This window comes from Sander vitreus, chromosome 22, assembly GCF_031162955.1.
Source record: "Sander vitreus isolate 19-12246 chromosome 22, sanVit1, whole genome shotgun sequence".
Lineage (NCBI taxonomy): Eukaryota > Metazoa > Chordata > Actinopteri > Perciformes > Percidae > Sander > Sander vitreus.
Genome location: NC_135876.1, coordinates 13,601,090 through 13,626,699, shown reverse-complemented (window position 1 = coordinate 13,626,699; position 25,610 = coordinate 13,601,090). Strand labels below are relative to the sequence as shown.

General features: G+C 39.6%; 3 protein-coding genes across 5 annotated transcripts in view; all 3 read right to left on the bottom strand.

Moving 5' to 3' along the window:
• The window catches only part of stau2 (staufen double-stranded RNA binding protein 2), an 89,244-nt gene extending 81,491 nt beyond the window's left edge, over window positions 1-7,753 (bottom strand). For both annotated transcript variants that reach the window (XM_078280226.1, XM_078280227.1), the window contains exons 1-5: window positions 7,647-7,753; window positions 5,598-5,805; window positions 5,222-5,352; window positions 2,793-2,952; window positions 582-717 (exon numbers count right to left, since the gene is read on the bottom strand). In XM_078280226.1, coding sequence (XP_078136352.1) covers window positions 582-717; window positions 2,793-2,952; window positions 5,222-5,352; window positions 5,598-5,796 — 626 coding nt within the window. In that variant the 5' untranslated portion in view covers window positions 5,797-5,805; window positions 7,647-7,753. The remainder of the gene's footprint in view (window positions 1-581; window positions 718-2,792; window positions 2,953-5,221; window positions 5,353-5,597; window positions 5,806-7,646) is intronic.
• A 1,294-nt stretch (window positions 7,754-9,047) lies between these two features.
• ube2wb (ubiquitin conjugating enzyme E2 Wb) lies at window positions 9,048-19,174 on the bottom strand. Of its 2 annotated transcripts, none has more exons than XM_078280326.1 (6): window positions 19,065-19,174; window positions 17,794-17,885; window positions 14,345-14,447; window positions 11,765-11,920; window positions 11,585-11,660; window positions 9,048-11,492 (listed from the first exon to the last, which is right to left on the bottom strand). In XM_078280326.1, the coding sequence occupies exons 1-6, from the start codon at window positions 19,077-19,079 to the stop codon at window positions 11,479-11,481; spliced, it is 456 nt and encodes a 151-aa protein (XP_078136452.1). In that variant the 5' UTR covers window positions 19,080-19,174; the 3' UTR covers window positions 9,048-11,478. The 2 variants fall into 2 exon arrangements, with proteins under 2 accessions (XP_078136452.1, XP_078136451.1); XM_078280325.1 differs by lacking the exon at window positions 19,065-19,174 and adding an exon at window positions 18,141-18,218.
• A 2,205-nt stretch (window positions 19,175-21,379) lies between these two features.
• On the bottom strand, window positions 21,380-23,773 carry eloca (elongin C paralog a). The gene is made up of 4 exons (XM_078281060.1): window positions 23,667-23,773; window positions 23,181-23,208; window positions 22,811-22,954; window positions 21,380-21,845 (listed from the first exon to the last, which is right to left on the bottom strand). Exons 2-4 carry the CDS (start codon window positions 23,182-23,184, stop codon window positions 21,655-21,657), a joined length of 339 nt encoding a protein of 112 aa, XP_078137186.1. The 5' UTR covers window positions 23,185-23,208; window positions 23,667-23,773; the 3' UTR covers window positions 21,380-21,654.
• Between the last annotated feature and the right edge of the window lie 1,837 nt (window positions 23,774-25,610).

Sequence of the window (25,610 nt, the reverse complement as noted above, 5' to 3'; positions counted from 1 at the left end):
ATTTAATAACGAAATAGTAGCCAAACAATGTATAACTTTGCAGTGTCTGAAATATGACACCTGCTGTCTCGTCTCCAATGTGTTTGTATGTGGTTCGCTCAAACCAATCAGTGCGCAGCTCATCTAAATATTCATGAGCATACCATATTAGGAAGAAAAGCTCTTGTTACAAATAGGGCCATATTCACAGGGTAGTTAAGGGCCCATAAAATAGCATTCGGGCAATTTTCAGCCCAACCAATGTTACATACCCTATTAGGAGACCTTAAGGAACAGTGTAATATATAATCACTCTATCGCCCCTTTAATTGTGATTATTCACAGCAGAAGGTGCCACTTTATACACCCTTAGCCTGCAGTCATTGCTACATGTAGCTACAGGAATCACATACACAAATAAATGTAGGACAGGGACTAGTTTTAAGAATGAGTTAACAAAAATACACTTGATTGGATTTCACTTTGGAATAGTTCATCATGATACCTGATCCCTATTGTTAAGACATAAAGTGTCACTACATTTTGGGACTGAAATGGTCAACAGTTCAGGCAGCTGGGTGAGTTCAGTTTTGGGAGCTCACCTTTGGTTGATCATCCCTCTGAAGTTGTAGTTAGCTCTGTAGTTGGGCATGGGCTTGGGATCCAAAGGCCTATAGATAGCTGGCTCCCCTCTCTTCATGGCCAGACCATTCAGCTCCACTGTGGGTGTTATACTGCCTGAGAGTAAATACGAAAGATTCAAACCAAGGCAATAATAATTCGTAAAGCGTTCTCAAAATAATGTATAAAATATTTCTGACATCAGCAAATAAAACTTTTAAAAAAAAAAATGCAGAAACGCTGTCTCTGAAGCTCCAAATTCAGTTTTTAGAATATAACACAGAAGCAACAACTGCCTTTTACAGTTGTACTCTAATTAACATGTTAAAATATGAGGATGTGTGTATGCTACCTAAAAACTGTATAACTTTCCTGCCTGTCTGACTGTGTATGATGCGTGCACTGCTAATCCCAAGAGATGTTGCATAACCTATCACTGGGCTGCCTTAATCCCATTAAGAGCTGGCTATGAGGTCTTTCACTACTAAAATGCCACAGAAGGCAGGGGAGGTAAGAGGGGGCTTGTGGTATTATTTTGGCCAGAGATAAAACGTAAGCCTGGACTCAAAGGTCTGTATGGAATTAGTTCTGAACATTATGGGACATTTAATATATCCAGTGGCCAAACTCCTGCAGGTGAAAATCTAAAATACTGAAACACAAATGCTTCACCACGTTCCTTCCCCTTCACCCTTAACCTCAGCCCTCTTTATGATGACACATGGAAATCAGTGACGTCCCAAAGCAAAATGCTGCTTTCTGACGTGACTTTTGAGGCCCCCCCATCTCCCTCTAAATGGATATACCTCATTTCACCACACTTGGCTCTAGAAAAACATGAACAGTAGAGGGCGCTAATGCAATCTTAAAGGAGCTGTTTAGATTTCATTAAATATGGAGTTAATCACTGGTAGTGGTATAAATGCAGACATAAATGAACAACAAATAGTTTTCAAACCACAACACAGCATTGCAATGAAAACAGTTTTAACCATCCACAACAGCATTTTACATCTTTAGCAAAAGTTTTTTTCTCTCACAACTCCCTGCATCAGCTACTTTATTGAATAGTTACATGATACAGAGAGGTCAAAGGAGAATAAAGCATTGTAACTACACTAAAAATGTTGCATTCTGTGTTGGATACTTAAAACCTCATTGAGCATGTTGTCTTGGTTTAAGATGTCATTGTTAACTAGAGCAACATGCTGCAATTAATATCCGTCTCACGAGCTCCAGGCTAGCTGGGATTTTCTGGACCCATGTCCATGGATTAATAGCACAACCAACGATCAAAACAGCAACAATCTGAACTACCTCTGCCACTTCACTTCATAAGGAGGCGAAGAAAGAAAAAGATGTCCTTCCTACCACTCTATACCTTCCCTGTCATATTGTATAGCGCTTTCTGACACGCTCTCAGCTTTCAGTTATGCAAACACACAGTGACAACTAATGTGCAATTCCATAGTTTACTAATTATTTTACCACTACCTCCACTCTCACACATTTAGCTGACACTACTTAAAAAATGTATGCTCTATGTTTAATGTGGAGTATTGTTAGTGAGATGTAAACACAGTCAACGCACATTTTTTTCTAGCAGTTAGAGGGGTGAAAATTTTAGCTAAAATGTCCTGATGAACAAATTACAACCAAACATAGTCTGGCCCTAAAAATGGGAACCGGTGGTGATGCTTGAGATTAACTTTTTGAATGTGTAAACAAGTTTAGCTCGAGAGAAAATTTCAGCTGCAACCAGCTGTCTTGCTCTGAAAAATTAAGCTCACTCTAATGAGAAGAAGCTAACAGGTTGACTTTTTAATCTGACAGGTCATTGTCCCATCTTTACTTTGTCTGGCTACTGCAGCGAGCATCTGTTATCTGCTGCTGTGGTTATCTGCACCGACAAAGTCATTATATCTTAAAAGTATTAAACATTAATTAGACATGAATTAGTCTCTGGGCTGTCACAGTTTACTCCAAATATTTCTGTTGGGAAATTACACTTCCTGATGACAACCATTAACTTGCTTTGTAGCTTTTACCAATTCATTCTTCCTCACTTAAAATATCCATTTTGTACACGTATAATATCAGCTATTCCGGCCGTAACACAAAGTGGGTTTAAATGTAATCCTTCACAGACACATTTTTAGTACTTTTATGAGATTTTGTTGTGGTTGCGATACCTGGGTTGCTGTTGATGTCCACTTTAGGGGAGCGGGGCGCTGGCCTGGGAAGGACACTCTCATCCAGCGCTTTGGAGGCTGTGGAGTGCTGGGCCTTTTTAATGCTGGTGCCCTCGGCCTCCCACAGCTGCTCCCCAAGAGTCAGCTGCACTGTAAAGATCTGGAACAGTGACACCCAGAGGGAGAGAAATTACTATGCTAGGAACTGTATTCTGCATGACCAATATTAATTTATGAAAAAGATCATTACAGGAGGAAATGCCATTAATAAGTAGAGATGTTCCGATACTGCCTAAAACGCTGGTATCGGTATCGGGAAGTACTGGAGTTTATGCACTGATCCGATACCACGTAATAAAGCCCTAAAGAAAATCTACGTTAAAGTAGTTTATTTATGTTCTTTTTCCGTTATAACTGACTGTCAAACTGCAGAATAAAAGAACGTTCTGTGGCATTCATGTTTCACAAAGAGTTTAACCTGAGCCAGACTGACAACAAAGATAGAAATAATATCACATCCATACAGGGATAGTAGTATACAGTTGTTAAAACATAATAAAATGTATGACACACTGGTATCGGATCGCAGGGTTTCCCGCAGCACTTTGCAGTTTAGGCAGCCAGCCTTAACAACATGCGCATGCCGCCTTAACTGAGTCTTCAAAAAGATATATATATTTTCTGACACCAACGCCAAAAAGCATAATATGAGCACTTTAATTACCTGTTAAAAGGCAAAAGTTGGTATGTAGTCAGAAGGGATGCTGTTAATAAAAATAATAATTCATTATTTAAAAAGAAATTACATTTGCAAGCCTGAGCATGTTTTTCTTGTGGGTTGTTTGAAAGTTGTATGCCACAGGTTGAAACTGTGAAACTAACTTTGAGTTGATTATATAATTTAGTTTTAAGTTTTGCAGATCCAGGCTGTGCTGCAGTACAGCATGACACACAAAACAGAGAGATAATCTGGCAGCTGGTTCCAAAGGAGCTAAGCCTACGGAGAGAGTAAAGGCGCTGCTATATCTTTTTACAAATATGCTCTATAGGAGTTGTCCATGATAGATTGTGATCTATCATGATACTTGTTTAATTTCTGCATTATGAATTGTCACGGGGAGCACCTGACATTCCAGAAAAAGGCCAAAGACAACAAGGACACAGAATCATCAGAGTATTTCAAAAGAAACTACTTGGGCACACTGGTGGTACATACTGCAGGCTACAATGTAAACAATATGGGTGGGCCCTGAGGTGCGCCGTTTGTTCTAATAGGAGAGGAAAGTGTATTCTTAACCTTAACCAACTGTACCCTGTTTGTAAGAAAGGAGTTATACCAGTGAAGGAGGTTTGGGTTGAACTTTAACTTGATCATTTCTAACAGGAGTACATCAGGCTGGATTGTATTAAATGCAGATAAAAAGTCCAGGAAAAAGATCTCTGGCGTATATTTTAGGTTTGTCCAGGTGTTTGGTGATGAGGTGCACCAGTGTGGACTGGTGCACCTCAGCACCAGTGTGGGTGGGGAAAGTGAAAAGAGCAGCGCTTGTCCCTCCCTCATTACCACCACTGAGGTGCCCTTGAGCAAGGCCGTTAACCCCAACTGCTCCAGTGAAGCTGCTCAGTGGCCAGCACATCAGACTGTGGTTGTACTGGGCAGCTTCCAAGTATGGATGTGTAACTGTGTGAATGTGACAGGTCGTTGTTGCAAATGAGAATTTGTTCTCAATTGACTTACCTGGATAAATAAAGGTTAAATAAAAAAAAATGAAATGTGACAACTGCATCTTTTGTACTGCAACCTTGCTTCTAGGCAAACTGAAAGGGGTCTTGTGCTGTACTTATTGATTTGCTGAATCATATTGTTTTCTAATGATTTAATAACAACAGAAATAAGTGCTATTGGTCTAAAATCATTAAACTCTTCAGGTCATTGTTTTTTAGGAAGAGGTTTAATGTTTGATGTCTTCCATGCTAATGGCATGGTGTGAGTGTCAACAGACATTTGAAAGATAGGTTGCCCGACAGGGGCTAATTCCCTGGCAAATGACTTTAGAACTAGTCTGTGGGTGAGATGCTCTGGAGCAGGTCTTCACATTTCTTAGGGTTAGAGGCAGATTCAAAACGAGAGAAGAAGTTATTTAGATCATTTGCAAACACCAGATAGACTAACAACCCCAAAGGACTCTGGGACAGTATGATTCTTCATACTGTCCCAGAGTCCTTTGGGGTTGTTAGCTTTATAGCTCTCCTCCAGACACTGTCTGTATGCCTGTTTGGCCACCTTAAGTTTCTTCCTCAAGTCTTTAAAAACTATCATTTAAAAAATAAAACTGAACATAATCCTGAGACTTTTTAAATGAAACCTTCATCCCCGAGCATCATTTTTCTACAGTTTTAGACTTGTGTGTCACATCACCATTCCTTACCTTAGCATGTGCAGGGCCTCTCTCATTGAGGAGCTTGTACTGTGGTTGGATCCTATTGAAACGGGCTAACTCATTCACCAAACACATTGGAGTTTTCTCTTTAGGGTTTGCCATGTTCTCCTGGGGCGGGCCTAAAACAGAGCAGAATACATGTGTTGATAGAATATTATATTTATTTGATAGTGACACATGACATGACTGAAATGGGATATTCATAGATTGTAGCATACATCTTGTGCAGCATTTCTATGTCAGAAATGCGGAATCGCCCGTAGCAATTCAAAATAAAAAAATGCTGATGAGATGTAAATAGCTCATTATTTATTAGAAATAAACTAATTATCATGAGTAATGAACTATTCTGTCGCTGTTCTACCTGGCGATGTAGCAGACACAGGGGCGTCCCCATATCCGACTGCAGGAGCAGGGCAGGCGGGTGTGGGGGCCGGGCCTGTGCCGTTGACGGAGGGCTGCAGACCCAGGGATCCTGGGCTGGCCATGGCCGTCGGGGGAACTCCGGGGGAGAGGCCAGGACCAGCCAGGGGTGCTGAGGTCTGTACTTTCACTTGAGCCATGCTCTATTCCTGAAATACAGATAACAATTAACAACTTTTACATTTTCTTTAGAAACATGCTACTCATACTGTAATCAAATCATTCGAATAAAGCTAGTGCTGGGAGTTGTTCAATAAAAAAAAAAAAAGATTATCAATTATGAAGTGTGCATCATTAAGCATGCATTTGTCTACACGTGTGCTCTATATTGTTCCACACCAGATGTTGCACGATTTAGTTGAACAACAACAACATTTAGAAGTTGCTCACTGTCATTTGACAGATTTCTGTGGGCAAAGCCTGGAGAACAGACTTCAAACTGAGCAGCCCTAGGGCTATCTCACATTCTGATCCACTGGCAGCTAATACACCCAGACAATGAACCTTTATTTGAAGGAGCTTTGCTCATGTTACTGCTGCTAAGCTCTCCGGAAAAAGGAGAGAATCCTGTGATAGCGGCCTGAACAAGACAATGGACGTTCAATCACATTTCATTTGAGACTAAAGCTACATCAAGTAGACACGGGTTAAGATGAAGAGAGGGTCCAACAATCCGGTACAATTTAACAAAACACACATTGTCTTATTTATCTTTTTATGCATGCATTCAACGTTTTGGTGAATGCAATTACACACAGGTCACGGCCTGTGGCTATGCAGCATTAGTAACATTATATGCTACCATGTGTTTTTCATCAACAAAATACGAAGATAGAGTTTGTAAAATGTAATAAATAATAAAAAATAAATAAAAAAAGGTACAAACTGTATCACAACATCTTGCCAATATGGCTCCACTACTGGTTCACATTAATATGTGGCAGGCACTGGAGGGAAGTGAGGGAAATTATTTTCACATCCCCACCGAGGTCAGAGCACAGGGTCATCCACAAAACTTAACCCGTGGAGTGTGGAGAAATACAGTGCCTCGCACTTGGACACTATGGAATGATGGCTTTGAACCTGGCACTATTAAATTGTTAAATTAAGTCACAAAAAACTATACTTCTTTATTAAATCGTTTAAGTGAAGACAGATGTTCGATGTCACATGGAGACAGTTTTCAGATTTTCAGATTTGAAACGGTTTTCATGGGCTTCACCCTGAATTCATGATTACAGGTGAGTTACCGAAGTCCACTGTTTACAGTTGACGGCCATGGTTGGACTGGTGTAAACAATAGAGCAGAGGCATATTCATAAAACAAGTGTTATAGACTGTATCCACAAAAAAAATGCTATTTTTACTCTGATCTGTGACCTTAATTCATCGCACGCAACCTGTTTAAGTATTCGTTGCATCTTGCGTGCCCCTGAGGTTCTCGGGGTCACAATCTTTCTTGCTTTTCGTTTCTCTCTCACACTAACATACATACATAGCAAACAGAAAGCATAGTTGTCCTACACAGTCACTTGAGTATGGAGGTGTTGTTACGTTAGGGTTGACTGACACAGCTACAGGGTTGTCTGCAACCCCCGAACCTACATTGCAGCTTCGACTGTGTCCAGCTTAGCAGGAAGCTAACGTTGCCAACGCGAAAACGATATTTACTTTGTAAATGTCAGCTCCTAAAAACAAACCAACAGAATTGGCAAGCATGCATGCTGTCATGAAAATGTCTATGTGGTTTCTCCTGATGAATATACACTATATAGCCACCTCCAGTAACGCTAGTTTAGCCGGTTAACGCTCATCATGGCTGATCGGCCGAGCACCCCTCTTGCTAGCATCTCCATACCGCCCCATCCTCCACGAAAGTCTGGGGGATTTCAGTCCACCGCAACATAATATACAAACTGGCGACAGCGTGACGAATAACCCAGAGACTATTCGACTACAAAGGGGCAAATATTGTAGGGTATTTTTTTACCTTTGTCCAGGGCCAGACCCCAGTTACACCTCCGACATTGGCAAACACTAAAGAGAACTGGATGGAAAAGGGAACAGACCACGTTATTAGTCTGGGTAAATAATTGAAATATGTCCCACTAGAGGCAAATGACTGGTCATTTTGATATTTCATTTATAAAGTTTGTATTTCGTGTATGTGGTCAGTGTTAAGCATTGCATATTGCTAACGTACTATCATTACAGTTTGAGATAAATCTTGAATGAATCAGTCACCCCCGCGGCGAAATGAATGGTTTAGTCCTAGTTTGCTTCCTTGGAGCCTGAACCATTTTCAAACTTGTTTTCTGCACACGGCATTTACCCTAAATAGTTTGATTGAATAATTTGATTTTTTTTTTTATAACATGCATTTTTTTTTAGGAACAAGAGATATACGTCTCTGTTTTACGTTAAAGTTAGAAAAAAACTTACTTGGCCTATTATTTCTCTTGGCAATTCATTGGCTTTAAGTGTGAAATTAATTAATTAATTATAAGCTTAGAGCTTTTTTCAGAGCACATGACCGCCTACAGAACAGACCCCCAGGCTATTGGTTTCACTGCATTTGCTCAAGGGCACTTCGGAGGACCGGGGTTTACCTTGGTCTTGAATTAAGAGGCGTACAATTTAGTGTCTCACAAACCACAAGACCACCAGGTCTGGATTCAGTGTCACCAAGGTCTTGGTGCAAGAAACCACATCCAGTCAGTGCTAAGATGATAGGTGGTTATTCTTGGGTACCACAGGCGGAGAAGGCCCACAAATTCCAGTGGGAATCTTTTATTTGAAAGTGTGGTGGGTAGGGGCCTCAGAAAATGAGTTGTGTAGACTGTTAATTTTACAGTCAATGGTTGTGTGTGATTAGAGATTTTAACATGAGTACTATTGTAAAGTGACCACTAGATGGCGCCACTAACCCACCTTTTCTTGTGTTAATGTGGTGAGCTTTGTCTTCTATCTTGTGACTGATTGTGCTTAAATAGCCTAAATAATTTTAGCTTGTACAAAATTAAATGTTCAGAAAGACTAACTGATGGTGGACTAATTTCACATGGTTGATGGTACATCACTCTTAAAATTAGAAGTTTTGTGCTGCAGTACAGATTGCTTGATAGATTTGATAATTTCCGTGTGACTGGACTTGTCAACTGTGAGACAATGTTTTCTGTTTTGTCTGTCTTACTGTATTTTTGGCAAACACAATACGGTTTTCTTTCCGAATTTGTCAGTCATCATCCTTATATACCCACGTACACTCCCTTTAGAGTGGCTGTATTTAGTTTTAAGTCATATAAGCATACAATCTATTAAAGGCTTTTATAGGATGCAGAAAAAACAAACCTGAAGCATTATATATTCAAACATTGTGCAAACCAAAAGGTTGACTAAAAGTGAATCTTTGCTTTTATTATTGATTATGAAAATGAACAGGCACCTATTACATGGAGCTTGCACATCCCAGAACAAAATTTCAAATATAAATAACACACTCTCATTAGTGTTGATCACTCACAACCAGGGTTCAAAATTAACTTTTTCGTCCACCAGCCAAATGGCTAGTGAATGTTCAGATTTTACCAGCCACTCAAAGGATTACCATTGTTTTTTGGGCTGGTGACTGAAGCAAATCTACCAGCCAATTGCATATTTTACCAGCATTTGGCTAGTAAATGGTGCTAATTTTGAACCCTGCTCACAACAACCTGCAAGCTAAGAGTTCAAACCACATTAAAAAGGAAAAAAAAAAAACCTAGGAAAAGAAGAAAAAAAATGTCACATCCAAAACCTTGTAACATTTTCACTCGCAACTTTTTCAAATCTCTTCTGATCTACTGCCCACTGGGTGAAGGCTTCCTGTCTCCCACACAAATGCTGTTGTGACTGCATTTACACAATCTTTGTCAGGCCTATCGTCTTTTTTTCACAGCAAAGTGAGAGCAGACAAGACCATTACAAATAAAGTTAATTAAAAAAAAATCATTGGTTAAATAGATGTCTTTAAGTTATCAATATAGTTTTTTTTTAATAGCGGTGTGCTGTGGTAATCTCCTCTACAGTATAGAGTATCATCACATTCACTCAAGTTCATTCAAGAAACTGCTAAAACCTGGAAAAAGCAAATGCAATACAAACAACCCAAGATGGAAAATTCAAGTATCTCTGACTGGATGGCGATAAACATTTCTTTAGGAATGGACTGATTACAGTCTGAAATGACAAAGAGCCACACAGACCTCTAGAGGTGAGGTATGTAATATCCATCCCATAAACCATTACCTAAGTTATGGAAAGACTTAAAAGTTGTCACAAAGTAGGGTTTAAAACTGCATGCACCCCCACTGTAAAACTACTCAACTTCTTTTTTGTACCAACAGTAGTTTGTTGCTGACTGTACACATCCTAATTAGAAAACGATGCAGACTAACTTCCAATGAAATAAAGCACTCCTATTATCATTCTGCTATAAAGTAAATGCATCCTCTGCTAATTTCTTTCACATCATCAAACAATTGTAAAGACTTATATACAATAGTTTCAGACATGTTATAAGTTTACAACATAACAGTCTCTTTTGGTGAAAATATAGGTAAATTCAAAATATCTGATAAGTATCTTTTTAGAAGGGATCTCTTTATTGAAAAAAGTACCTGAGCCAAAACTCTGACCAGGGGGAATCACAAAAGCCTCGGCTTTACAGCTTCTTTTAAGACTCTCCTTTTCGTCATTCATTACCATTCTGGAGATCAAAAACAAAGATTTAATTTAAATAACAAATAAAAAATAAACCCAAAATATACTGACCCATCAAAACAACCCCTTCAAAGTATCAGCTGGTTGAAAAAACAGTACAAAAAAAAGAACTCATTTGAAAACCAAACATTTAGAAGATTAAAGCATGAAAATAAAAAATGAAAAACGGTATCATACAAATAAATATGAATCATGCAACGATGTTTTCTTACAGACATTCTTTAAATGGAAGTGAGGCTGCTGCGCATCTTCAAGGCTGGACTAGTGAACAATACACGAGTTCAGCCCAACTTTATGAGGGGAGACACTCTGAGGTCATGTACTGACTGAGATCTATCGTCATATCTCTTTAATTCCCACCTGTACTGACATATTGTCCAGCAGCAGGAAGAGCTGCAACCAGGTCTCAAGTTGGAAGATGAAGAAGAAAATTGTTTATCCATACAGTGGTTACAAACTAAAACCCTTTAACCTGGTAAATAAGCGGAGGACTGCTGACAGTACAACTGCAAGTTGGAAATAACATACTAATAGTGCCTTTATGAACTAGATACTTTCACAGTGCATATCATTTTAAAAAACAAACAAACGGATGAAGTATTTTCTTGGGGTTATGATGGTCAGATCCCTTCCAGAAAACATTTAGTTTTGGATTTCTCTTTGTAGGCCCAAGCATGCATCCATCAGTTATTATTGCACAACACAAGGACCTTAAAATGCACCCCTAGACAAACAAAAAAGTAACAATAATAATCTTAAAACAGGAATTATAATTATCTCACTACAAATCCACCTTGCTTGCTCGCTGCATTACTACCTTTATGCCAAAAATTATCCATCTTGGGTGCATCTAAAACGTTCCGTTATTTTCGTTCTTTATTATACAGGCGCCTAAAACATGCATCCAACTGCCCGCAGGGGGGGAAATGCAGTAAGAGCCTCCAGAGCATGGTGTCCATTGTTCCAGTCGAAGGTCAGAGTTCAAAGACTGAATGATTAAAAAGTGCTTAACGTATGTCAGTAGGACTTCTTTCTTCTGCGTTTATTACAAAGTTTGTACATTAGCATGTATCATCTGTGAAGGCAAACAAAATGGATTTAAATGGCGGCACTTTTACAAGCAATTGCTTTTACACGTGTCCTCCGTTTGAGGTGGAAAATACTCACCGTGATACCACCATTTTGTCTTCTTTGGATTTTTGTTACACGTTCTTACATAAAAGGAATTATCAGGCGGTCGTCTCTGCAGAAAAAGAAACGGGCATTTAGATTTAACATTTAACAAGCATATCATTTACATGAATCATAACATTTGACCCCTCCGAGCATCACTACAGGTTCCCCTACCTTTTCTTTGCAGCTGGACAACATGCTGATAATGCTAAGACAAACTGATTGCACTGAGAGGGCTGGCGACCAATCTTCCGTTAGAATAGATAGACAAATGTGACCGTTACTATACACATGTGGGTGGACAGGTATATTCTCTCCTGTGAACATTACCTGCAACAGGGAAACAAAGAAAAACAAATCTGTGGTTATTAGGATTATTCATTGAGTTTGTCATAATAATAAGCCTATAAAAGTTGGTGGGTTTTTGATGCCAAAAAGATGGATGACTTTGGTGGTCAAAGATACAACTTGGGAGAGCGCACAAAAAGTTGAGATTTCTTTGATTAATGACACTTGCTGTATAAGCTCAGGCTTAGCCCTCTACAACGACATGAGGCTCTGGGATTAGGACAGAGGGGCTAATCCCAGACTGGTAGACTAATGGCGCTTACCCACTGCTAGTACCAGCTCTACTCGGCTCGGCCACGGTGCCCCATCCTCCTTTTTCCATTGCAGATTTTAGACCCATCTCATGCGTGAGGCGAGCGTGGCTGGTCGTCATAGCGACGCCGCGGGAAACTGCCATGACCTAACGCGCACACAGAACGTCGAAGGTGTGTTGTTTTTGACTCTCGGCATGTGGCTGTCGCCGCAGCCAGAAGACACATTTTGTTTCAAAAGAAGCTGGAGGCAGCAACAAAAAAAAAAAAACACTATTAAAAAAATGGCGGGTTTATTCAGGACACCCATGGATGTATTAAGAGAACGAGGACACCCCCCGTCTGTCGCTAGCAATAAATGATGCAGTGATTAGTGACGATTCTCTCTGACCAATCAGTAGCCTGCAGGTTTTCAGGTCACCTTTTGGTATCGCCTCAGCTCGCTTGGAACCTCGACGGAGGCGATACTAAAAAAAGTACCTGCGAGCAGGTACCAGGGACTTTTTTTTCGTAATGGAAAACCAAAAAAAGTGAGCAGAGTCGAGGTGAGTCGAGCAGGTACCATGTAATGGAAAAACACCAGAAGAGACATGTTTTACTAAAATAAAAAGGAGGCAAATGTTCTAGGGAATATTAGCCAGTAAAAGGGTGCAAAAGTCATGGCTAAACAGGAAGATACAGGAAGTGTGATGAGAAGAGAGGAACTTAAGTTTGAGGTGCTAGAGTAGAGAGAAGGGGGGCGGGGTCAGAGTGGGTAAAGAGGGTAATGAAGGCTAACAATGGGTTGAGGCAGTCTGGCACCAGAGAGGGCCTCACAGGAGAGTGCATCACAGGGCTGGAGGGGGGTGACAGGATGAGTGTTACAGATAGGAGCAGAAAGTAAAAACCTGGCCCTGTACTCAAAACATCAAGACAACTGAAAGCTCCCTCCTTACAGAAAGTTTAAACATTTACTGAAATATCGGCTACACACGAAGCGCAGGAGGTCTGAGCATGAGCAGACAGGTGCTGTAGGTAATCTACATACATTCTTTCCTATGTCAATGTCGTATTACAGCTACTCTTGCACTACTCATGGCTGTATCCTGCTGTGTGCTGCTTTGTGCGCAACAGAAGTTTTAATAAATATTTTCACTTTAACAAAGCAAGAAGCTGCCCATTGTCTTTGGGCTTCTTTGTTTCAAAACTGTAATTTCCAAGTCTACGCAGAACAAAATCAATTTAAACTCATACACATAAGCAAAATGGCCGTGACCAAAACGTGCATTTGGCTTGATTGCCACGTTTACCATGTAATAAAATCCATGTAAAAAAAATGCACATTTAACTATTGAAAAATTAGGAGCTGCTAAGCAGCGTGGCAAACAAAACAAATGTGTCAGGTTTTGGTAGCAAAATCAGTTTTTCCTGTGTCAACAGAAGCTACAAGCTGTTCCAGTAGGCCAATGGCACAATGTTTGTTTTGTTTTTGTTCTGAATTCCGACTGAAGCTCCTCACACAACCAGTAATGCAATGTAGCTGTCAACACTGAAGTTCCCTCAGGGGCCCCAAGAGGAATCCAACAGAGGGCCTCTTTGACTGCTTGTCCTTCCTATTTGAGAGGATACTAGCTATGTAGCTAAGTTTATCTAATTTTCTCTACCTACTCATTCTCTATTTTTAGATGGCCAGGCCCTTAATGAGTGACACAAGATTGTTGAGATAAACTAAACTAATCCCTTTGACTGTGGCTTCAGTGGGAGCTCTGTACTGGTGTCTCTGTCAGCGAGTCCTGGCTTGTGTTTCCAAGCTTAGATTCATTCCACCAACAACTGCAGAGCCAATGTGTTTCATGTGATTATTGCAGGAACCCAGCCAGTGGAAACAGAGTATTGTTTACAACTGTTTAGGTAACCATAGTTAATAGTTAAGAACGTCATTATTTGGTTAGGAATACCAGCAGTATAGTTGAAACTAAATGGAACCAGCCTCTAGGTCTGTTGGTTCATTGGTGGCGACCAGAAGGAGCTTGTTTGAAGCAGACAGAAAACGTTTAGGTCCTTGAGACAAGATGCTAAATGGACTGAACTTACACAGCGCTTTTCAAGCTGAGAGCAGGACAACGAGCCTTACATACAAACACACACGGATGGCTGCAGAGCAACTTGTGCTTACCTGAGGTGAATCAAAAGGATATCGACTACTAAATTTGAAAAGCAGCTGAAATTTCTCCCCTTCATACAGTGTACCGGTTGCTCCCTCCATGTCTACAATCCACCTAAAAGAGAAGAACGATATTTAAACATGTTAAAAATGTCACTCAGACACAAAGAGTAAAAAAAATGATACTAATCACCCGAAACTCAGCCAAAACTCAGGTAGCGTCTGAAAATGTAAACAGTTTAGGCTACTGTTTCAGTCCTTAATGCAGAGCTTTGTTAGTTTTCTGAGCCACTGGATTCCGCAAAAAATGTAGATAGTAAGAGGTTTTAATTGTTTGAGTGCACTCAGCTGAGAAGACCAACTGAGAGAGAGGGTTCAGTTGATTTTTCAATGTGTTTTGTTTTATTTTCTACACCCTGTGAAAACTTGGCTGTTGCAAAATATCTTCAAAATAATGGAGCAGGTAACACCTGAGTTAAGACATTCCTCCTGTCAAGATGATAACAGGTAAACACTTCCTTTAACAACTAACCTTTACTTTGGGAAGAAATGGTTTTATGCAATACAGAGTAGAGTGCGGATCGGGCCGCATTTTTCGGGCCCATACTATCCCTGTATGGATGTGATATTATTTCTATCTTTGTTGTCGGTCTGGCTCAGGTTAAACTCTTTGTGAAACATGAATGCCACAGAACGTTCTTTTATTATCCAGTTTGACAGTCAGTTATAACGGAAAAAGAACATAAATAAACTACTTTAACGTATTTTTTCTTTAGGGCTTTATTACGTGGTATCGGATCGGTGCATAAACTCCAGTACTTCCCGATACCAGCGTTTTAGGCAGTATCGGAACATCTCTAGCTACCTACATAATAAGCTGTTTTAAATTTAAAATGTTCAATGCCTATTGCGCTGATGTGACCCGAACATCATTTCTAAATATCTGTCCGAACCCGGCCCGGCCCATCGGGTCCCGTCAGGTCCCGTCAGGCTCAGGTCAGGTATCCATCCTCTAATACAGAGATTTTTTTTAGCCACATTAGTGGCTTGGCTCTAGCGATGGCAAAGTTTGAACATCCATGATACCCAGATGATGTATCCTAACAATCCTCTAGTGCCACCATGACATCAGCATGTAGTTTTGAGGGAATGGTCTCAACAACTATTGAATGAGTTGCCAAACATTTCAATGTAATTTTTATTGATGACCAAATACCTGCAAAACTAATGATATTCCCATCCGCCTCCGCTGTACCTTTGTGTTACCTGCTAATTAGCTAATGTTAGCATGCTCGACTAAGATGGTGAACACAGTAAATGCCTTAAGCCCCAAAGAGCTGCTAGCATGGATGTAGGCTCTTGTTCTTGCTTAATAATGATTAAGAACATTCTGAATGTTATTTCTCATCAGTGTGGAGTAAATTAGTTGGAAACATGTATAGAACAACTCGCATGGATCACATCTCATTATCAATAGAAAAGGATCATAGAAAATGTGATCTGCCAATGCTGCAGTAGTGTGTAATCAAAAGCTTTTAATCTGACTCATTCCAGTGACATAATATTCAGCTGGGTTATGACAGCGGTTTTGTAATAATGTGATACTCTATTGATCTAATGGACTAAATCCATTTTCGCCTGTGGAGCCTGGCTACATGACTGTGCTGACTAAGCTGGGAGGGATTCAATGTCTTGCTCAGAATGGGAGATGACTGCAAACACAGAGACTTGATCCTGGGTCTTTGGGATGAAGGACAGTCTACCTCCTCAATATACCTTGATGGCCGTAACCCAGAGGCTAAAGAAAAAGCCAGTTATTTAAGTCCAGTGCAGAACATTTATGGGGATTGTCTGCTCAGAGGAAAAGAAAAAGGAACACTGATGGCAGCATCACAGTCTCTGGCCTAATTTCTTCTAAGCAAGCAGTGCAGATAGGTCACCAAAGAGACTTGTGGCTGTTGTTCAGGTTTACAGCCCTGTGTCTCCTTCAAATCTAGCCTCGAGCACATGATCATTCAGGCCTACATACGAGGTCAGCCCTGTTTAAAATGTCACCCTTAGAAAGTCCAACGGTCAGCGTCTGAAAGGAGCTCCATTTATCCTCAGGAAGTAAAGCTAAGAGGGAGGCAGTATCACTGCACATGATGCTGAGTTACACCTGATGCAACCTACGCTGATCACAGCCAAGGACTCCAAGGATATGATGCTTAACTTACTCAAATTCCCAATAGCCTGGTGATCATATGATCCAGGCAACAAAAATAACACCAAGCCATTTAGTTAAAGTGTGTGTGTGTGTGTGTGTGGGTGGGGGGGAGACAGAGTACACATCTGAGAGACTCTGCAGTGCTTTAAAGCAGTAAGTTTCATGTTTGCAATGGCTGACGCGTTACCACAACTGACGTCATCTGAAAGACATCACGGTCACATTCTTTCCATGTTTGTTTTAAAAAAAGAAAAGGATAAGGTTAACTTGAATGTCAAACAGGAACAGACTATTTGTATCTTACTCCACTAGGATACGCTTGATAAAAACAAGTAATTCCCCACTACTGTCAGTCAGCATGACAAAAAATAAATAAACCCAGGCTCAACAGATCTTTCAATGTCAGAGACAAAAGGGCACGCCCTTACATATCTCAAACCTGGAAAACAGTGCACGAGGTAGCTGGCTGAACTGGTTTGCTTGTCAGTCATGCAAAACACAGAACATTTGTTCAGTCTGACCAAGACATTGTTATCTAATGAGGGAGGTTCCATTGTAATGGAGCTTTGATTTTTTTTTTTTTTTTTTTTTAACAAATTAACTAACCAAAAAGCCCTGGAACACGTATTGCCTCTTTAAGACGGCAAATATACCTAGCAATGATTTTGACCAGGTAGTAACTTTGAAAGTCAATGTTGCCGTGCGAGCCTGCAGCTGAAAGACATCTGAATGACAGCCAGAGATTAGTCTTTGAATCATTTTACAGGACTACAACTCAGTTCATCCTTACTGCTTATCAGACACAATTTGACTCACTCAGTTAACATACTCAACACCAAGACACCCAGACAGAAAGGTCAGCTTAACAGCTTCTGTTCCTTGCTACCCTAGCCCAACTCTTGCATGCCATCTGTTAAATATTTTATGAGGATGAATAGTGACACTGTGCATTAGAGACACTCTACTAAGGGTCCAGAGCTGCCAGTCACTGGAATGACCCCGATTCTTCCTCAGCAGTCGCTGCTGAGGCTACAACAGTACAATACCTCCTACCACTGCAATAGACATTTCCATCCCACTGCCCTCTCATAGTGATAAAACATGCCATTTTAGAAAGCCACATTGGATTTGTGTTAATTCATAAATGCAAACTGTATTCAATGACAACGACTAGTGTCCTAATGTTTACTGTGTTAGAAAATGCTGCCAAGTTGAATCAAGTAAATCACGCGAAATAAAAAACAAAAATACTTACTGCGTAATGGTGTTCTGTACACTTTTTTCGTTAAGCGTCATTCCTGGGGGTGGATCATTTTGCAGGGCTAATAATTCCTTTTGTAGCCTTTTCTGTTGGAGAGAATGTGTTTGGGTTTCTACAACACTCAGAAATGTTGAAATGTAGTATGACAACTATATACAAACCGTAATTTAAAAAAATGGCAGAGATTAAGTCAATAAAAAAAATGGCGTGTAAAGAAAACATTGCCTATTTGTTCCTTCATTTTATTAAGAGATCAATAACCAAACTACCGTAAAATATCAATAATGTATCTACATAGCTAGCGTTACATCGCTAAGTTCAAATCCCACCTCGAAACTCACCTGTTCAAACTGGCCTACCATTGACTGTAAATATTAAACAGTCTATGCTCTAAACCCAACCACTTTGCCCGATTCCCTTTAGCCCCACAGTTTTTAAGTTGTTGAGTTCCCCTCCTACACACGTCTGCTCACCTGCTAGCTATGGCTTTTGTTTTTTGATTGTGTGTGCTGGTGTCTTTTTTAATGTTTCATTGTTTTTACCTGTATGATTACTGTTTTTAATGCATTGTAAGGCAACCTTGGGTGTGCTGAAAGGCGCCCTAAAACAACATGTATTATTATTATTAAGTGTAAATATATCTAAAGCAAAAGTCCACCCTGACTGATGTGACTCGTTTACCTTGAACATAAGCTAACACTTTGTAAACGATAGGTCTTACACATAAGCAACACATCCAGTAATCAGTAGAATAATTTATGAAGTTGGCTTTATGTTTTTTCTTAGATCTCGACACAGCTATCTTGAGAAAAGCGATGCACCTGTTCCGCTCGAGAGGAAACTACAACTGGTCAATCTGCGCACTGTCTCGTAAGCTAACGTCAACGCCAGTCAAATAGCAGCTAGCACTTGTTTAAAAATATTAGAATGAACTTAAACTCATAACATCCTATTCCTTGAATTATCATCTATGTGTTGCTGCGATTAAAATACATCACCAGTCATCAATGAAGCTGGTTTCTATGCTTGACATGGTGCTGTTGATGATGCTAGCTAACGTTAACGTTAGTTGTATTGCTATAGCAATAACACCAACAGCTAAACCGGAACAGTTTAGGATCAATCTCGTCGCTTTTACTTTAATGTCATCAGTAATTCAAACAAATACATGTACGTAAGTGAAGAGGTAAATAAACTACCAGGAAAAACGAGGCTGAAGGTCAGGTAAATTGTAAATTTGCTAACGCTGTCAATTGTATTCTTACCTGCATCGACGCCATGATGGAAACCCCCCTGGCCCTGCATCAGCGCAGAGTGGAGGACAGAACGTCAGGCGGTCACGTGACACAAGTTGTTTTGACAGAGGAAAACAATCCTCCGATGTTCACTTTATTTTATTTTTACCTCGGTTATCTAATTTCATGTCTTTGATTGACTATTCACCGGCTTTATAACAGAATTGAATCAAATTCAAAAATAAATATGGTGTTCAAATCCACTGAGGTCATGTAGGTCAATGACCTCTGCTCAATGAGGTATGTCCTTCTAAATCGTTAGATAGGCCTATTTAAAACGAATTACGTATTTTGTATTTTTTACCATAGCATACATCCAGTCCCTTTTTTGGACTCGAATAACAGATTATATGTTGTGTAAAACTAATAATATCAAAATGACATGCAAAAAATGTCATTTTACATTTTGAATATGAAAAATATAACATTGAATTCACTGTAAATGTAGTGATTATATGTGGTTACTTTTACCTACAGTACATGCAAAATTAGTTACCCCCAAATGTCACTGTTTTTATGTGAATTCAAAGAATAAGACAACATTCTCAAACTTATAAACTCTTAAAAAAAGTTATGAAAAATTGTATGTTTTTTTTATTATTATTTTTCATTTATTTAAAGTCAGATTTTTGCTTCTCTGAATCATTGTGTGGAGTACTAGACTGAAATGTCTATTGAAATGTTTTTCAATAAAGGTTGGGGGAAAAAAAGAATGACCTGCCTGACATCCATTTATACAAACAGTGTTTTCATGTTTGTCTTTCAGGAAAATAATTAACTGAAGTGAGATATTAAAAGAGCACTCCCATTAACCATATTATCATGCAGTAAGATATTAATCTGATAGTACATTTTAAATAGATTACGCCTTTTATTACATCTCCTAATACATTTGTGTGATAAATGAATATATTTTTTGCATGTCATCTAAAGCTCCTTTTTATGAAATAAATGTAAATATGTATTAACTTGTTTGAACTTGTCATATCTTTTCATTCCCCTTTGTACAAGGCAGATTGTCTCAACCGCGGGAAGTATAATCATTTATCTGTCAGCAAAGTTCAGAACATTTTATTCAACTGAACTGTAATTTGACTAAGCCTCCTAAGGTTTCTACAAGAAGAAACAAAACAAACCTCTCTTTTGCCAAGGTTGACTGAGATGTGATATGAGCTCCAATTTGGTAAGGTTGACACAAGGAGCGACTTAAGCCAGATAATAGCGTAAAAGAGACTCAGCATTACAGTATACCATCCAGTAATATGTAACCACAATTTAACAGTTGCTGATATTTGTTTAAGGACTTATTTATAATTATACGATCTTATTTTCTTCTAATTTGACTGATCCCAATGCCATTTATTTTTCACCCACTAAATCAGAAGAGGCACACATGAAATATCATGTCCATAGCTTCTGAAACATGTAACATATACCCAATAATCAGCCCTAATTACTTGAATGTTTATGGGCTCACAATGAACCCAAATTATTGACTACCATTTTGCCAACGTGTTACCCTGGAAATCCAGAGGTGTATCTGATATAGGCGGGCCAGAGGCGAGCTAAACAGATGACAGTTTAATTTACCAGTTAGCTCCGCTGGTAGCTAAGCGTATGGGGCTCTGGATACGTCACCCCGTGTATTGTTGGGATTGGTCGTAGTGTTACCCAATTGGGTGCATTGAGATTTTCAAATGCACGCTTGGTGCCGCCCCTCGGGTTGGGCCATTTTCATTACTCAATGCCAGACCCTTAATCTTTTGGGTCTGGATTTCCAGGCTATCAGTCTCCTGTGCCCACTGTGAGAATATGTCTGATGGTGAGATGTAATGTGAACGTTTCTCTTCTCTCAGAAGGAACAGGATATGTGGAGGATGGAAGGGAAATCTTTGACGATGATTTGGATGATGATGTAGAAACAAAAAAAGGTGAACATTTAGGGGCTACCAACATGTATTAATTAGACTTAAAAGTATAAGCCTTGAGGTGGTCATGTTTCCCTGCTACAGCATTATTGTCCTAACAGAGAACTCAATCTTTTACTAGGTATCTATCCCATCCAAACATCCCTAGCAGGTGAGTATAAAGAACTTTCTCAAGAAAGATCTCCTCCCTGTTATGTCTAACCCCATGTCTTTCATACATTGTGTTGTTTTACTCAGACCAGAAAAAAAAAAAAAAAGCACAATAAAAGTATGATGCTGGTCTTTGTGAAAGTGGTATTTAAAGTCACCTGTACTTCATATGGAACATGCATAGTGAGGAAGCAACTGGCAATAAAGTGTGCTCACCAAACAGTTCTTTATTAATCTGGAAAGGTGAGGGAACATTTATCACATTCTGGGACAGGTGATGCAGCCTGCCCTATCCATTTATTACATTAAAATGAAATCCTTTAATACTAATAAAAACTATGACAGAAAGCCAGGTGCAAAAAAAAAAGAAAAGTTTAACATGGCGACATACTCATGTTTCATATAAGTAAATGGCAAAACAATTTAAATATTCAAAAAAAATCTAAAACAGTTTTGAGCTGCTACATTTTTTTTCTGTAACTTTAGCAATCCAAAAAGTTTGCAGCCATGAGCAGTTCCAGTGCGATCTCCGGTGCGATGGGGAATTCAGGTATTTCTGTGGAGCTGTTGGTGTAACGGACCTTGTAGGTGAAATACATGCAGACCTTGGACAGGACATGAGATGGAATCTCCCTGAAGTTCACTTCGTTGGTTTCATTCTCAGCAAATTGACCTGCAGATGGAGGGTTACAGTAGGTGTCACGGGTTAGAAACAATGAACTAAGACATACAACTTTTAACTCATGCAATGTTAAAAGTATACCTTTTGAATATCCTATCCTGGTTTTAGCTATCGAACTGAATAATTCTGCAAGATGCTACCCACAAACATAAAAAAGGGCACAAAAGGTAACAAAATCGTATGGACGGAGACAGTTCCTATACACCCTCATAGGTTGCAGGCCAGTGTGTGGTTACACTTAACAGAATGGGCATATGGTATAATTAGTAATGATTCAGGTATATTTTAGCTACTTTTAAATGCCCAGTAAAAATAATCTCAGGTTACGCAACTCCACAGGACATACAGCTTGCTGGGTATTATAACAGAACTGCCTGAAAATCTCCAAGCAAACATTTTTGTATAGCATAATGCTCTTAACACTCCCTTCCCAACCCTCCAATTCTTAGTTTATTGCCCAGTCTCTCATTAGGCTCTTGGAATAGTAAACCATCTATGACTGCCAAATCTTTGAGCGAACCCAGCTACTTCTCCCCAGAAACATCAATCATAATTTATATCATGATGGTAAATCATTCACGTTCATTTGAGTTCAGGCATAATAATCCACCATGACAAAATGAAGTACTTACATCTACAGCCATATTTAACCTACTCGTTACTGATGGGTGTCTTGTTTGGTACATTCTATACATGCAATTCCAGAAAACCATTTCAACAGGTTAAACAGAACGACAGAAATCAAGCTGTCTGGATTTAAAACATCATGAGCTAACCCCCCCCCACTTACTTCTGACAGCTCCCATGGTGGATTTTTACTAGTTTACCAGGTCTAAAATTATTTCAGTTAAAGCGAATAACCTTTAGTTAGTCCATATGCATAAGTATTCTAATTTTAACATTAGGAGAATTTACAGTTGTTTTCTATACTTGGACTAATTTGCCTGAATCCTCACCTGGTCCGCTCAACATAGCTTTGATAGTCCCAGATGTCAAGGCGTGTTCTCTTTTCACAATAAATTCATGGCCATCTGAAGAGATCAACTTCACATACATGGCGTCTGGCCCTTCGCAGCCGCCATAGGTTCTCTCTTCGCCGTCTGTGAAGCAAAACATACCGACAATCTCAAACAGGTGTAAGCCAAATGCTTAAGTACCATTTGACCCGCAGTAGTAACTTTGGAGAACATCCAAATATGTTGCTATTGAGACCTCTGCTAGTCGGCACACACACACTTCCTCTGATGTGAGCAGACATTTGATGAATTGGCAAACATGACAACCTTAGAATATTTAATATTATATATTTAATAACTCATCACTCACCCATCCTGTTGCCGAATTTCTGTTCACCCTAAAAAGGGAACATAGAAATACAAGTAAATAAACATTACTCATCGAACATACAGTATTAAGTCGCCTAGGCTGGAAACGCTGGTTTGGTAATGCTGTTGTGTAAAATGAAATCACCTTAAGCCTGATCAAACAAATAACGAACAGTAATGTACAACAATGTTACATGGCTCTCGCTAAAGCTAATCTAAATAAGTAAAGCTGTAATGTATCTGCTCTAATGCGGTTTAATATTTGATTAGTGGTAATTTCTTTCTCTGTCCAAAATGTTTTAAATCGAGTTTGCAGCCGTCAGCATTAGCTAGCGTTGGCTAGCAAGCTAACGCCTTGCTAAACAAACGATAACGTTGAAATGTCTTATATCGGTTGTTTAGGGCTTAACATTCATATCGGATAAACAGTCCGGGACACACCAACAATAAACAACTTGTAATCACAAAACATAACACTGTTTCTTACCACTCTGTAGTAGATTGTGGAGTGGAGATTGCGTTTCAGCTAAAGTTAGCCACCAGGCTGTTGATACCCGGAACTAGTTAAGACGAACATCCGTCCGTCCGCGTTAAATCTCTTCCGTAGAATTTCATTTAAATAGAGAAACGGTCCCCTTTACTGCATATCATACTCATCGTAATGTACATTGGAAAATTATAAATTCTGTTTATTTTAATTTCATTTTTTGATTTCCAAGGAGACAACACGTTTTTATAAAATCACGTCTGTTGTAATCACAAAATGTGTAAGTGAAAAAGTAACGTGCAAACCAGAGGCTATTTCTGGATAATGAGCATTTACATCTCCGCTGTCCTATAAAGTCAGTGTCACTATACGGTTAGATAAGATGGGGGAAATAAGGATAAGCGTTTTTAATAAAGAGCTGAGATGACTTGTCAAAATTGAAACTGCTTTACAGACCATCCATGAAGAGATGAGATTGTTCTGGTACGCCTATAGAGGGCGCCTGTGTTACAGGGTTACTCTCCCTGACTGTGTCCACTAGCTGTGATGAGCGAGAGCAGGTGCTGATTGGACATGACAGAGACGTTCTGCAGGCCCATAAATCTGGATTCAAGAAAGAATGACAGCGGGAGGGCGAGGGAAAGAAGGCATGCACTCTCCACTATCAATAGCCTACTTTACAAAGTCCAGTTAGTAGAAATCAATCAAGTCACCATATTGGACATTATTTTGATTACAAAAGTACGAGTTTTCACCTGTGTAAAATAGTGTTAACCTTGCAGGGTCGTCCAAAAGACCCACATTATCAAAACTAGATAAATAAGTGTGTTGTTTGTATCAGCAACCAACCATTACAGCTCATAAAGTCTCTTCTAAAAGGTAAAGAGGTGTCTGCCATAGATCAGAGACAGTTGAGCAGTGGGCACACACTGTAGTCACGGTCAGGTTCAGAATGTGACTTTGGCCTGATCCTGAGTTCTGTCTTGCAGGAAAAGTGATGACTGTTGAAATCTGAGGCGTCCATATGGACGCAGAGTTATCTGAGCTGTGACACTAAGAGTAGACTACTGCGCTTGCCTGTAAATTGTGCCATTTGACCCAGAGGCGCTTTCTGAAGAAATGCTCCTCATAGAAGACGACGGTAAAGAATTTCCCCTTATACTGTGGAACGATCTGCCTCTGCCCATTGGACAGGCCTCTTCACTGTTTGTTTTTAAATCTCTTCTTAAAACCCACCTTTTCTCCTTGGCCTTTGACACCTGACATTGACATTTCGATTTTTATTGTTTTTATTGTATGGCTGTTTTCTCATGTTTTATGTCTCTTAATTTGTTTCATTTGTATTCTATGCCTGTGTGAGTTATGTATTCTATGTCATTTATTTGTTCTTCTGTACAGCACTTTGGTCAACTTTGGTTGTTTTAAAGTGCTCTATGAATAAAGTTTGATTGATTGATTGATTGATTGATTATACTGTTGTTCATTTACACACAGCTATTAAGGATCTACAACTGGTGGGACAAAGGAGAGCAATTTTCTTCAGACTTGTTTAATTGGCTGTGCTCATTGCTACAACAGATGTCAATGGTGATCTCTGCAGAGGTGACACCTGACCTGGTATTTGTCTTACAGTCATACCAGGCTTAGCTATGCTGCCAGTTTGTGTTCCAGAAAGTTCCAGTAGCCTCCTGCCTGTTGACTGCCCATGTTGCCTGTTGACTTACACACACACACACACACACACACACACACACACACACACACACACACACACACACACACACACACACACACAACCAAAAACAATCACTGACCTTCCAGTCCCCTATTACACCATTAGTGCTTATGATCAGAGCGGGCGGGTGGCGGCAGCCTCTTTGATGTCTCTCTGAAACGACTCACCCTGCTGCAGCTGCTGCTCTCAGCTCTATTTTTGGGAGGCTG

Excerpts from the sequence above, each read along its gene's own strand:
- ube2wb (XM_078280325.1), bottom strand. The coding sequence starts at position 18,161 with ATGGTAGGCCAGTTTGAACAG. Across the intron at positions 14,448-17,793 it reads GTACAGAACACCATTACGCA|GTGGATTGTAGACATGGAGG; the intron begins GTAAGTATTTTT and ends CTTCTCTTTTAG. Across the intron at positions 11,661-11,764 it reads TGTCCAGCTGCAAAGAAAAG|AGACGACCGCCTGATAATTC; the intron begins GTAGGGGAACCT and ends CTTTTTCTGCAG.
- eloca (XM_078281060.1), bottom strand. Across the intron at positions 21,846-22,810 it reads AGCTATGTTGAGCGGACCAG|GTCAATTTGCTGAGAATGAA; the intron begins GTGAGGATTCAG and ends CTCCATCTGCAG.